The sequence below is a fragment of the Neophocaena asiaeorientalis genome, unplaced genomic scaffold, assembly GCF_003031525.2.
Source record: "Neophocaena asiaeorientalis asiaeorientalis breed wild unplaced genomic scaffold, Neophocaena_asiaeorientalis_V1.1 scaffold150, whole genome shotgun sequence".
NCBI classification, from domain to species: Eukaryota; Metazoa; Chordata; class Mammalia; order Artiodactyla; family Phocoenidae; genus Neophocaena; species Neophocaena asiaeorientalis.
In genome coordinates, this window is record NW_020176571.1 from 312,410 (window position 1) to 326,250 (window position 13,841).

Below are 13,841 nucleotides of genomic sequence, written 5' to 3' on the forward strand. Positions count from 1 at the left end.
GTGACCTTATGGTTACTTTTCACACAAGGGGACTGAGGACAGAGCACAGGAAGTTTGGGGCCAGTGAAGGAGGCACTGACTTCTCGGCAGAAGAGTGACCCCTGGCTTCACTCAGGCGGGTTCACTGAGGTGGCGCTGCTGGCGTCTCACTCCCAGCCTACACGCAGCCATCCTGGCTGACACGGGAAGAGCCATCATGCGTTTTAGTCGTGCACGTTTGTTTTAAACTTGTAGCTGATTTTGCTCCATTTCTGGGTCCTATTTTAAATTTTTGATCATTGTTATTATTGCCATTCTGCTTTGTTCTCCATCACGTCCCCTTAAAAGTCGGTTTATGTTCAGGACATGATGTGCATTGAAGGCTGTGTCCTGTCCCTGTGGGAAGGCCTTGCTGCAGCCCCGCCCGGCCCGGCAGCCGAACCCTCACTAACCGTGTCCGGGCACGCGTGGACGGCGGCAACGGACAAGAACGGGGAGGTCCCTTGCTTGTCGCAGGCTGGGGGGCCATGTGGTGCTTTTGCTCCAGATGCCAGTGGGGACAGGGAGGCCCCTCTGGGCCTGGGCGCCACAGGAACGGGGAGTTTTTGAGCCCTTGTCTCCGTGACCTGCAGGGTACATGCTCGGGGAGTCCTGAGACGGTCCTTAAGTGGTGGCTCTCCACTAGCACTGGAACTCTTAGAATAAAGATTACCAGGATAAACTCCTGAGTTAAATTCGGAAGCTCCCTTAAAGTCTGCAAAGGCTCCTTTTTCGTTTTCTTGGAGGCAGTAAAGAAGGTGTCCCTCAGTGTCGCCCGCATTCACCCACTGTGCCCTCCACGCCACGTTCGCAGGTGCAGCTGTGCTGTCTGGCTGGGAGCCCCCCTCCGTTGTTGACAGCCCCACAGCCCTGCCAGAGCACATCCTCGCTCCTCTTGGTGTGCAGACCCCTGATCTGTCCAGGTTCACTGGCACCCTTCTTCCAGCTGCATTAGTTGGTTTGGGTTCACTCAGACTTAAAATAGAAGCACCCTGTTGCCTTCAGGCGTGGCTTCTTCAAAGAACCTTGCCAGTAGTGCTCATCTGAAAAAGGTGGCTTTTGATACCAAACCAAAAAGTAGAAGGATCCTGGGTTTTCTTTTTCCTTTCCCTGTGTGCCCCCTACAAGCAAGAGGCTTGGGGGAAACATTTGATCAACATGTTTATCCCCACTGTCTTAAAGAAGAGCAGATGTCCTTACATGGGAAACCGGTGATCTCAGCAGTAAAGGCGCCCCACCCTCCTGTCCTAACTGCCCAGCAGTCATTGTGCAGCCAGCCTCCTGTCCCTGCCCCATGGGAGCGTCTCCCATGGATCTCCACGTGCCCCCTGGCCCGTGGAGCTCCTGCCAGGCTGAGGGTCTGGGCGTCTGCGCACACCTCGCCCCCGCCTGCCCTGCGGCCTCCATGACCCTCACTGAATAAACCCCTATCGTCCCCTGCAGCCGAGGACTTACACGGAGGAGGAGCTGAACACCAAGCTGACCCGGCGTGTGCAGAAAGCAGCCCGGAGGCAGGCCAAGCAGGAGGAGCTGAAGCGGCTGCACCGTGCCCAGGTGAGCCGCTGGGAGTCCGCACCCACAGGAGGGCGGGAGAGGAGGCGAGCAGGGCCGCCACTCATGCAACTGCAGAAGCCTCGCGGGGGGGCGCTGGCTGGGGGAAAGGGAGGGGCCCGGCTTTGAGTCTCCTAGATCCCTAGCTCTGGAAGAGCCACTGTAAAGCCAGCTCCTGCATTTGTCAGAGCTGTTAGCAAGAGGCAGCTGTGACTGGCTGGCCTCCGACACGCCTGGGATTTAGAGGTTGGAGCTGTCCTCAGGATCCCAGGCCTTTCAGGTTTTTTTTTTTTTTTTTTTTTTTTTTCGGTATGTGGGCCTCTCACTGTTGTCGCCTCTCCCGTTGCGGAGCACAGGCTTCCGACGCACAGGCTCAGCGGCCATGGCTCACGGGCCCAGCCGCTCCGCGCATGTGGGATCTCCCCAGACCGGGGCACAAACCCATGTCCCCCGCGTCGGCAGGCAGACTCTCAACCACTGCGCCACCAGAAAAGCCCCCAGATTTTTTTTTTTTTTAACAAAAAATAATTTTTTAACGCAAAGTATTAAATGATACCTAAATACAATGTGGTTTTTTAATGAAATCGTATGTATATAGCTGTGTTCATAAAGATTAGGACAATAATCAAAAGCTCTACAACAGCAAGAAACATGAACAGCAAGTCCTTTCCCAGCGAAGAGATTCCTCTGGTTTTCCAAAACCGGCCTTCTCGTCCTCTCCCCGGACGTTACTCTGGATCTGCGTTCCCTGCATGACCGGATCCCTGGATTTTATTTCATTTTCTGTGTGAAGATATGTCCCTGCCGCTGCTTCGGGGTGGGAGGTCGTCCCGGGTGTCAGTCATCCCCGAGAAGCCTCACTCCGTGCAGAGTGGAGCCATGTTTCCTCGCTGAGGTGGAGTTGGTTCACGATGTTGTGCTAATCTCTGCTGTACAGCGAAGTGATTCAGTTATCTACGTGTATACATTCCTTTTATACTCTTTTCCGTGATGGTGTATCCCAGGAGATTGGCTGTGATTCTCTGTGCTGTACACCAGGACCTTGGTGTTCATCCATCCTACGTCTAATAGTTTACAGCCACTAACCCCAAACTCCCAGTCCCTCACCCCAACCCCTGACCCCAGCAAGCACGAGTCTGCGCTGGGCAGTTTTAATCTTGTCGAAGCAGGATCTGTTTGAGACTCTCAAGAGCCCCGCTGGGGTGTTTGCACCCTCGTGTGCTCATGCCACGCTCTGGGCACCCGCCCGCTTCGCCCTTCTCCCTCCTTCACGCTGTCGTGTCGCCCGCAGATCATCCAGCGGCAGCTGGAGCAGGTGGAGGAGAAGCAGCGCCAGCTGGAGGAGAGGGGCGTCGCTGTGGAGAAGGCGCTGCGTGGGGAAGCAGGTACCGGCTGGGTTCCTGGCGGACAGGGGATCCCTGAGGAATGCCCACCCAGCCCCGCGGGAGGCTAGTTCCTGTCCTGCCCCTGGGAGTCAGCTAGTCTCCAGCAGGATTCTCTCTCTGGTCCCCTCGTCACTGAGAGCCGGGGCTTCTGTTAAGCAAAGGAGGAGAAAGGCCCGTGCATCGCAGGGCTGGCCGTCCCCTCGGCCCACCATCTGCTGCTGATGCCCTGGGCCTCCTCTCTCCTCCCTCCTCCCCATCTTTTCCTTGAGAAGACAGTGACTGGAACGGGGCAGGCTGTGCACAAGGAACCATCACAGAACTGCTCGTGCAGGCCACCCCCGCCCCCCCGCCCCAACGGGTGGAGCTGGTGCCCCGGGTGGACCAGGCTCTGTCCTGGAGGCTGGGCACTCAGGGTAGAGCCCAAGCAGAGCAGACCCTGGGAAGTGGCTGTGAGGGCCATGTGCTGGTAACTGCCCTTCCTGGGGCAGGGCCATGGGGGCAGTGCAGTCACACCACTGTCCCCAGAGCCTGTGGGTGGGCCCAGCACAGTGGGGCTTGGAGAGCAAAGAGGCGCCGAGGGCCCAGGAGGCCCTCTTGGTTCAGGACCTCGAAACCACTGGATCAGCCCCAGCTGGTAGCCCCAACCCAGGCACAAGTGATTCCTCCCTGCCTTCCCAAGTACCCAAATCTGGAGCCTCCATCCCTTTGTAGAGAGCACGGGCCTCCAGGGTCAGCACTAGAGTCGTGGGACCAGGGATGAGGACAGGTGGTGACATGGTTTTCCTTGGGAGCGGGGGTGGGTCCTCTGGGCTTTGGGCTGAGGGTAAACTGAAGGCGAATCAGGAAGAGGCAGCCACGAATGCGGCCTGTCGCTGCCTCTGATCTTGCTGGAAGACTGACCAGTGGTTGGCCTCCGAGTGAGCGGCTGGTGTCGGGATGCGTTCGTGGGGCTCTGGAGGACTGGGGTCAGGCACAGAGAAGGTGTCTCCCGTCCTGACCCTTCACGGCCACGGAATGCAGCTAGCAGTGGACTCAGGGTGACCTTCAGGTGAAGACAGGACACGAGGCAGGAAGATGAGGCTGTGATGTCTTGTGCCTGATGCTGGACTCACTGTGCCACCAGATGAAATGTGAGAACTTGACTCCGGAGGCGAGCCAGCCCCTGTGCCCGGGAGCGGGGACTCAGGTTCACCCAGCAGGGCCCCCGCCCCGCGTGCCCTGACCCGGCCTCCTCTGTCAAACGTGACCACCTGGATGGAGCAGCCCTGCAAGCAGTGGGAACGGGGACCCGCGGGCCCTGCCATCTCTGGTCTCTCTGCTTGCAGAAGATGCCAGGAGGAGCCTGGACCCTCAGATTCCTCCTGCCGAGGTGGAGAGGGGCCACAGTTTGCGTAAGTGCCCCTGTGCCCCACAGGGCTCTGAGGTTCAGATGCACAGCCAGCGCTGATGGTTCCGCCTGGCATTCAGATGTCTGTCAGCTGCCCTGCGGTTTGTCCACGGCAGCTCCTCGGCATTTCCACAGCAAGCTGCATTCCTCAGTCTGCTGCCTGCCAAGGGGCCAGAGAAAAGGGACCACTGAAGACTGACCTGGGATTTTGCTGAAATTCCGCTTACTAGTTGTTTACATAATTACCTTTTTGTAAACACATACAACCAGAATTTCGTCTAAGTCAGTGGTTTTCAAACTTTTTTAAAAAGCAGCAGAACGCTTTTTTACAAGACAAATTATGAGTTAAAGTTTAACGCAAAAAAAAAATTACTCTTAAATGTTAATAAACACAATTTGAAAATGCAGGTTGTGGAGAGCTGCAGGGTTAATACCCTCCATGTCCAGTCCAGCCCTGGACGTAGGGTGGGCACCTGATGTGCAGTGGTGGGTGCAGGTCGTATACAGCCATGGGAATCTCAGGACATGCACAGTGAGAACGGTCTGGGTGTCTGCAGCTTCAAGTCAGAGTTGCTCTCTCAGTGGAATCACTACAGATCCAACTGCAGTTCAGATTCTTTATGAAGAAGAGATCAGATAAATACTCCCAAACATACAGTGAACCCAGAACCAGGTGTGCTATGTGTTGTGGCACCTGGAGGACCACCCTGGTACCTGGAGGATCACCCTGGCACCTGGAGGATCACCCTGGCACCTGGAGGACCCCCCTGCACCTGGAGGACCACCTTGGCACCTGGAGGACCACCTTGGCACCTGGAGGACCACCCTGCACCTGGAGGACCACCCTGGCAGGACACTCCGAGAGTGAGACCCTGCTAGCAGGCCAGGATTGAAGTTGGTGAATGAAGTGTCATTTTCCCACGCATCACAGGCAGGGCAGACACTCGCACACAGAGGGCAGAAGAAGCCTGGTCCTGGGGCCTCACAGAAGCAAGTTTACCTGCAGCACAGATTAACATGTTGATGGGCTTCAGTGGGTTACACATTGGCGGATCAAAGATTCGAACATGGTGTGTCCTGTTTAAGTTTTTTTTTTTTAATTTTTTACTTTTGGCTGTGTTGGGTCTTTGTTGCTGCACGCAGGCTTTCTGTAGTTGCGGCGAGCGGGGGCTACTCTTCGTTGCGGTGCGCGGGCTTCTCATTGTTGTGGTCTCTCTTGCAGAGCACGGGCTCTAGGCGCACAGGCTTCAGTAGTTGTGGCTCATGGGCTCTAGATTGCAGGCTCAGTAGTTGTGGCGCACGGGCTTAGTTGCTCCGCGACATGTGGGATCTTCCCGGGCCAGGGATGGAACCTGTGTCCCCTGCATTGGCAGGAGGATTCTTAACCACTGCACCACCGGGGAAGCCATGTTTAAGTTTTTTGATGAGTTAAAAGTAGTTGGGAATCGGGTATTTGGGAGACCCCAGAACAGCACTTGAAGAGCCGGAAGCTTCCAGAGAGCAGGTTGAAACCACAATTCTGGTCCAGAGTCTGCTAAGCTTCCCAGAACTTCTGTCCAAATACATGTCTCCTGTTTCAAAGACGGGCTGCGGTACCTCCGTTGGGAGATTCCCACAATGCATTTGGAAACACTCGACACAGGAACCCAGTACTTCGCTTTTCTTCTTTTAAGCACATCACTTCCTAGGCTCCCTCTTGGCAGAAGCCCCTGGGGCTCTGCTCCCACCTGACAGAGGTCGTCTTTGAGGCTCAGCAGTGCCTTCTCTTGGGCTTCTGTGTCCCATGCCTCCTGCTCGTCTGCTTGCCCGCGGCCGAGCCTTTGAGAAGGCCACTCGGGCTGAGTAGTGCTGGTCAGCTCCTTCCCTGAACTGGCCATTCGGTCTCACCCGATGGGCTCTCTGAGGGGTCAGACTGGTGGCCTAGCTGCCTTCCAGAGAAGGCTCGCGTAGTTCTGAGTCTCACGTATATCCGCACGGCAAGTTTAGCTTCAGAGCCTTGGATAAGACGGAGACTCATGAGGTTTCTGGTCTGGGGCAGCTGGGAAGCCCTCTTTGTCTCTGGAACCCACTGGATCAGCCTCAGTCTGCTTTCCGGTGTGTGTGTTTTGGAAGGAGCCCTCGTGTGGAACCAGAGGCTGCCAGGACCAGCTGTGAGTTGTGGAGGAAAGGGTAGCGAACCGCAGCCAACTCCACTCTGCGTGCATTACGGTCCTGGGGGCCGCCCTCGCTCACAGCGCCTGTGTTGGGGTCCTGGAATATGATGAACAAGAATACGTTGCCGCCCGTTGCCTGCTCTTGGGGGCCTGAACGCAGAAGATACAGGGCCTCCTTCATCTCAGACCGTCCAGCAGGAGTGCTTCTGCTTCTGGTGGGGTCGGTGTGGACAGGGCAAGCTGAGGGCTGGTTCCTGACACAGCTTTTTTAGGGTGTTCCCGTTTCGCCTTCAGCCCCTCAGCCTGGGGCTTCTCATATTCAGCAATTAGGGAGGTTCGTAGCCTTTGACCTGCCCTTGAGTTTTTTAAAATCTTAGATGAGGTTGAGTCCCAGCAGGCTTCCCAACCAAGCCCAGGCTTCTGTCCTGGCCGATCACTTTCTGTCAGTGCAGTCACCTGTGGTTTTCTGTGACCGCCCCTCGCACCCAGAGGTCTGTGGCTACAGTGTGCACATGGGGGAGGGGGCACCTGGGGGGACACATGCTTTCCAGCTGCCACCTGTCCCCCTCCTGCTGCGTCTCTGGGTGTTTCTTATGCTTCACGCCGTTCATTGCTCGAGGCCCGGGGGGACCGGAGGGTTATCTGATGCAGTAACTCTCTTCACCGATTCCTTGTTGTAGACTATTGGGGAGAGTCTTATTACACTGACCTCATCGACTTGCGTCTGGGTGGTATGTATGCAGCCCTGTTGCTGAACTAACCCTGCTGATGCCCCCCTCCCCCGCACCTGCTCACAAACAGCAAGAAGTCATCCCGATAACCAGCAGATGGCAAAAGCACAGGCCCTTTTCCAGCTCAAAGGGAGCAATGCCCGACCCTCCCCCTGCCCGTATGTGCTCCAGGGGGAGACCTGAGATAGCTTTTGCTGCCCGGGGTTATTTTAATGTTTTATAAATAAAAGTTCACCTACCCCAGCCTGTCAACCTCAAATCTTCACTCTGGTCCCACTAATATCGTTGGGTTGTTTGACGGTAGGAACACACACAACACATTCAACACGCACGCATACACACACACTCTACCATGACCTCCCCTCGAAGCACATCCCTCCCACTCCCCCCAGGAAGCTCACTGCCAACCACACTGGGGAACCAAACACACAGAGAGCTCGGCCTCCACTGTCTCCGTCAGGGCGTGCTCGGGCGCCCCCTGAGAGGTCCAGGTGCCTGGGAGTGGTGTCACAGTGATTTCTGCCCAGATTCACCAGACTTGAGGCTGTGTTGACCGATGCCTCTGAGAATGTACCCCCCTCCTTGCTCTGTCCAGGGACCTACTTTGCAGCTCTTTTCAACCAAGACAGGAAAAGTCCCAGGCAGTGGTCCTCCGTGTATGGTCCCTGGAGTGGCAGCATTGGCACCACCCCTTGGGGGCCTGTTAGAAGTGCAGGTTCTCAGGCCCCACCCCAGACCTTCTGAGTCAGGAACCCTGGAGGTGAGGCCTGGTTACCTGCATTAACAAACCTTCCAGGCCATTCTCATGCCTTCTAAAGTGGAACCGCCATCTCAAAGGAACTCAGTGTGTTTGTTGTCTTGCATACAAAGCTCACCATTTGTGTCGGATCAGAGAAACAGCCAAGGCCTGAGTCTCACCTCTAGACCTTGGGCACCTTTCCTCCTGGAAGGCTGCCCTCGTATCAGGAGCCGAGGCTCCCGGGGCCCAGCGCCTTCTTGGAGTCCTGAGTCCTGGGTCAGGCGGTCTCACCTCTTCATCTCCCCATGCAGGCTCCATGCCTGAAAGTGCTCTTGAGACAGACGAGGGGACAAAGGTCACTGTCTCTCGTATTTTACTGTAATCCCATCCTTTTGAGTCACTTCTTGGCCCATTCATTTAAAAACCAAAGCATGATTCTGATTGCGACTCAAGACAGAGCCCTGGCCTTAGAGAGGCTCCACCAGTAAGGAGGCTCCCAGCCTCCCAGCCTCCTTGGGGGTGGGCTGTCGCTGGCCTCTGCTCTGCTTTCTCACCCCATGTCCACGGGTTCGCCCCTCTGCATGGCCCTCCAGGGCCCCGAGCTTCTGGTGTCAGGTGCTGCCACCTCGTGGCCGTTGCTGCTGTAGAAGGGCTGATGCTTACACCCCGACTAACAGACCCCACCCCTGACTAACGTCCTGGGCTCCCTTTCCGCCGCTTCCCGACACCCCTGGGCAACGTTTATGTCGATTCCAAACGAATGTGACAAGTGTTTTTTTGTTTAATTCAGAATCTACTGGGAAGAACTATCGAACCCGTTTCTTTAAAATTGCGTTTGCCCTTCCCTCCCAGCTCGAGTACTGTTGCCACACTGATTACCTCGTGTGGCTAGTTTTGTTTTCTTTGCTCCTGTTGGCTTGAGGGATAAGATGTTGGCTGTTTCCATTTCTGTGTCCCTGGACTTCAGCTTCTAGCCTTCTGGGTGTAGAATTCCCACAAATTCCAGGGGAAAATGAAATAAATAGAAAAAGGAACTCAGTGTATCTCTGAATTGTGAACACCTGCACTAAACACCTTATGACCCCTGCTGCCTGATTCACTTCCTGCTCTGTCAGTTCTCTGTGATTTCTGGGTAAAGTCCAGCCTCGGCGGGCTCTGCTCAGCACGCAGAGGCTGCTGCCCTCCCGCAGGGTCTGGGAGGAGAACAGATGCCAGAATCAGCCCCCTTTTCAGTTCCTGATGCTGTTACCTTCTTAGAGTGCTTGGTAATCTCATTATTTGGGGAAATTTTACCCTTTTGAAATTTGGAGCCCGAAGTGTAGAATCTGATTGCTTCTCTACTGTTGTATCCCCAAAGAGCCACAGGGAAACCCAGCACCAACCTTACTTCCTGCGTGGGTAAGAGGAGGCCAGCCTCCAGATCCCTGCCCGGCCTCTGCCCACCACACAGACGTGCTTCCGTGGAGTCTTACAGTGGCTCTCAGCTAACCTTTAAAGTCACCAAATCTGTTAAAAGCCTCTTTCTGAGCCACAGAGTATAAAGATCCCCTTTTCACAAAGCTGAATCTTGTGATTTCAAAGGACAGAGGCAGCGTCCTCCCTGCCCAGCCATCAGTCTTGCTGCACTAGACCAAGGTAGGCGACTGGACATCTTCAGATAAAAACATCTCTTCTGCAGAACTTTAAATTAGAAATATATACACCTGGGGACTTCCCAGTCCATTGTTTAAGACTCTGTGCTTCCAATGCAGGGGGCGTGGGTTTGATCCCTGGTCGGGGAGCTAAGATCCCCCGTGCAGCACGGTGTGACCAAAAAAAAAAATTAATTGAAATACATACACCTGATTTCTAGTTTTCAAAGACCTCACCTCGTGATTTGTATGTCTCAAGGGGACATTGAAAGAACATGAGTGGTTTAGAAACGTAGTGGAAAGGACTGGGGAGGGGCTTTCATTGTTGCTGTGAGTTGTGGCGGGAAGGCAGGGAAGCACGTCCCGCCTGCCCACTCCCCCTTCCAAGCCCGCCTGTGCTGTTTGCCCCACTGAATTGATGCTAGCAGATTTTGGGCTGGTCTGTTCGGTTTGAGCATTAGCCTGGCTCTGGTTTTGCTTTAGGAACTTTAAATCCTTGAGATTCCCCAGCATTCCCGTATGTGTGCGTGTCCCAGCCTGTGTGTATACATGTGTGTGTGTATGTGTGTGCGTGTGTGTGCGTGTTGGATCTCAGTTTTCACATGCATTTTTTTTCCCTTCGTTTTTCCCCAGTCTAGAGGTTTGTTCCATACTGAGTTTTCTTAACAAGGTATCTCCCCAGCTGTCTGTCTGTCGGCCGGGTCTGCCGGGCAGAGCCTTCCACCCTGTCAGATGCTGCATGCCGCCCTACGGCTTGCAAACCAGCCACTCTGTCTCCAGCTACCCTGACGTTCCCTGTAGTGGGGTGATTGGGTGGGAGGGAGGATGCAGTGCTGCAGGCAAAGCCTTTACGAGGAAGCAGGGGATATGGAAATATATAGAAAGAACAAGTGGAGGGGGGTTGCCGCAGGACTGGTCGTGGGTGCCCACTGTTCCACAGCCTGCAGGGTCCTGGACCGGCCCCGGGCCACCAGAGAGGCAAGGCAGTCGCTGGAGAGCACCCGACTTAGGGAGACGAAACCTGGCTTCAGGCCCGCTTCACCGTGTTCCCAGCCCAGCCACTCGCCTTCTCTGGGCTTCTCTGTTAGGCGGGGCGCAGGCGGCTTGGTGGCCCTTCCAGGTCTGGCACCCGAGTGGGCTCTGTGTGTGACCCCTGTCCTCCAAGCTGCGTCCTTTTGTTGGGTTTGCCTGGAGCCTCTGTCGGTCCTCTAGGAAGGGCCCTGTGTGCTGGGAACGGGAGAGCGAGGGTGGGTCCTAGTCGGGCTGCACACCTCAGACCCTCTGAGCCTCCGGCCCCTCCTTTGACGGCAGAGCTGCCGTGCCTGTCTGGCTGGGCAGCCCCCGGGGCCAGTGCAGGGGCCAGAGGAGGCCACACAGGTGCCCGTGGTTTGAATTCTGACGCACTGCCACGCTCACGTCACGCGTCCCTCTGGAATCCATGAGATGTGCCTGGCTGCACGATGATAATCTGCAGCTTTTCAAGTTCAGTGACACGCGTTGCTTGACCCGAAGTTGGGGAGGGTGGGTGCTGACGGCCACCCTGCAAGGCCGCACCTGGCACGCGGGCTCTGGGTGCTCTGGGTGGCAGCTGGGGTCAGAGTGAGTGATGCACATGGACAGGACCCCATCTCCTCGACGTTATGCAGAAACTAATGTCAACGACTTCTATTTGCCCTGAGTGTGACGACCTCTCTGCCCTTACAGCTGGTGAACCAAACCTGTGTCTCTCATGTCTCCAAATGAGGCAAGAGACTAGCTCCAAACCAGCGTCTCTGTGTCTCCCTTGCATGCTCGTTTCAGGTTCAGATCTGGGGTGGAACTCCCCTTGTTTGGCTGGTTTTTTCCTTCAGTTTCTTCTTTATAAAACAGTATTTATTGGGTGTTTTTTCTGATTATAAAGTATACATTATGGAAATATCAGAGCGTGCAGGAAGGCTAAGGAGGAGAGTCACAACCCACCCTTCATGGCCTCTGGCCATTCCACATGTGCTTTCCTAATTTCTGTCTTGAGTCCTGTTCTGCGATCTCATGCCGTGTTCTGTGCTGGAAGGGCATCTGAGGACGTGGGCTGCATACAAGGGCTGAATGCTGTGTTTTGTGATGTCTAGAAGGGGAAGCACATTCTTACCTATGCTGCCGGCGCGTGCCTCTTTGTTTCGGATGCGTGTGGCTGTGTGTCGTGTCCCTGTCCCTTGCTAACAAGCAGGGATGCTGTTCCACTTTCACTGCAGCCTGTTTGCATTTAACATCTATCCCAGGAAGCGTCAGAGGTGGGGACCCTCTAGTTTGTGGGCATATCCAGGTGTCCTGAGCACCAGCCTTTAGACAGAGAAGGTTGGATGTAGATGAGTTATAAGTTGGGGGTGTTTGTAAGAAAGGAGGGCTCGCGCCTGCCCCAGTGACCAGCTGGTCACGCCACTCGGAACTCTGGACGTAATTGCTGCACACGTACCACACACACACACACACAGCCTCTGCACACCCACCTCACACACAGCCTCTGCTCACCCCCCTCACACACACAGCCTCTGCACCCCCCCCTCACACACACCCTCTGCACACCCACCCCACACAGCCTCTGCACACCCCCCGCACACACACAGCCTCTGCACACCGACCACACATACACAGCCTCTGCACCCCCACCTCACACACAGCCTCTGCTCACCCCCCTCACACACACAGCCTCTGCACCCCCCCCTCACACACACCCTCTGCACACCCACCCCACACAGCCTCTGCACACCCCCCGCACACACACAGCCTCTGCACACCGACCACACATACACAGCCTCTGCACCCCCACCTCACACACAGCCTCTGCTCACCCCCCTCACACACACAGCCTCTGCACCCCCCCCTCACACACACCCTCTGCACACCCACCCCACACAGCCTCTGCACACCCCCCGCACACACACAGCCTCTGCACACCGACCACACATACACAGCCTCTGCACCCCCACCTCACACACAGCCTCTGCTCACCCCCCTCACACACACAGCCTCTGCACCCCCCCCTCACACACACCCTCTGCACACCCACCCCACACAGCCTCTGCACACCCCCCGCACACACACAGCCTCTGCACACCGACCACACATACACAGCCTCTGCACCCCCACCTCACACACAGCCTCTGCTCACCCCCCTCACACACACAGCCTCTGCACCCCCCCCTCACACACACCCTCTGCACACCCACCCCACACAGCCTCTGCACACCCCCCGCACACACACAGCCTCTGCACACCGACCACACATACACAGCCTCTGCACCCCCACCTCACACACAGCCTCTGCTCACCCCCCTCACACACACAGCCTCTGCACCCCCCCCTCACACACACCCTCTGCACACCCACCCCACACAGCCTCTGCACACCCCCCGCACACACACAGCCTCTGCACACCGACCACACATACACAGCCTCTGCACCCCCACCTCACACACAGCCTCTGCTCACCCCCCTCACACACACAGCCTCTGCACCCCCCCCTCACACACACCCTCTGCACACCCACCCCACACAGCCTCTGCACACCCCCCGCACACACACAGCCTCTGCACACCGACCACACATACACAGCCTCTGCACCCCCACCTCACACACAGCCTCTGCTCACCCCCCTCACACACACAGCCTCTGCACCCCCCCCTCACACACACCCTCTGCACACCCACCCCACACAGCCTCTGCACACCCCCCGCACACACACAGCCTCTGCACACCGACCACACATACACAGCCTCTGCACCCCCACCTCACACACAGCCTCTGCTCACCCCCCTCACACACACAGCCTCTGCACCCCCCCCTCACACACACCCTCTGCACACCCACCCCACACAGCCTCTGCACACCCCCCGCACACACACAGCCTCTGCACACCGACCACACATACACAGCCTCTGCACCCCCACCTCACACACAGCCTCTGCTCACCCCCCTCACACACACAGCCTCTGCACCCCCCCCTCACACACACCCTCTGCACACCCACCCCACACAGCCTCTGCACACCCCCCGCACACACACAGCCTCTGCACACCGACCACACATACACAGCCTCTGCACCCCCACCTCACACACAGCCTCTGCACACCCACCTCACACACAGCCTCTGCACACCCACCACACACAGCCTCTGACATCCACCACACACAGCCTCTGACACCCACCTCACACACAGCCTCTGCACACCCACCACACGTACACAGCCTCTGCACACTCACCTCACACA

General features: G+C 56.5%; 1 protein-coding gene across 1 annotated transcript in view; it reads left to right on the top strand.

The window, feature by feature from the left end:
- The window catches only part of MICAL3 (microtubule associated monooxygenase, calponin and LIM domain containing 3), a 154,090-nt gene that overhangs the window by 133,686 nt on the left and 6,563 nt on the right, over positions 1-13,841 (top strand). Inside the window, 2 exon segments of the mRNA XM_024733153.1 lie at positions 1,462-1,572; positions 2,861-2,954. Coding sequence (XP_024588921.1) covers positions 1,462-1,572; positions 2,861-2,954 — 205 coding nt within the window.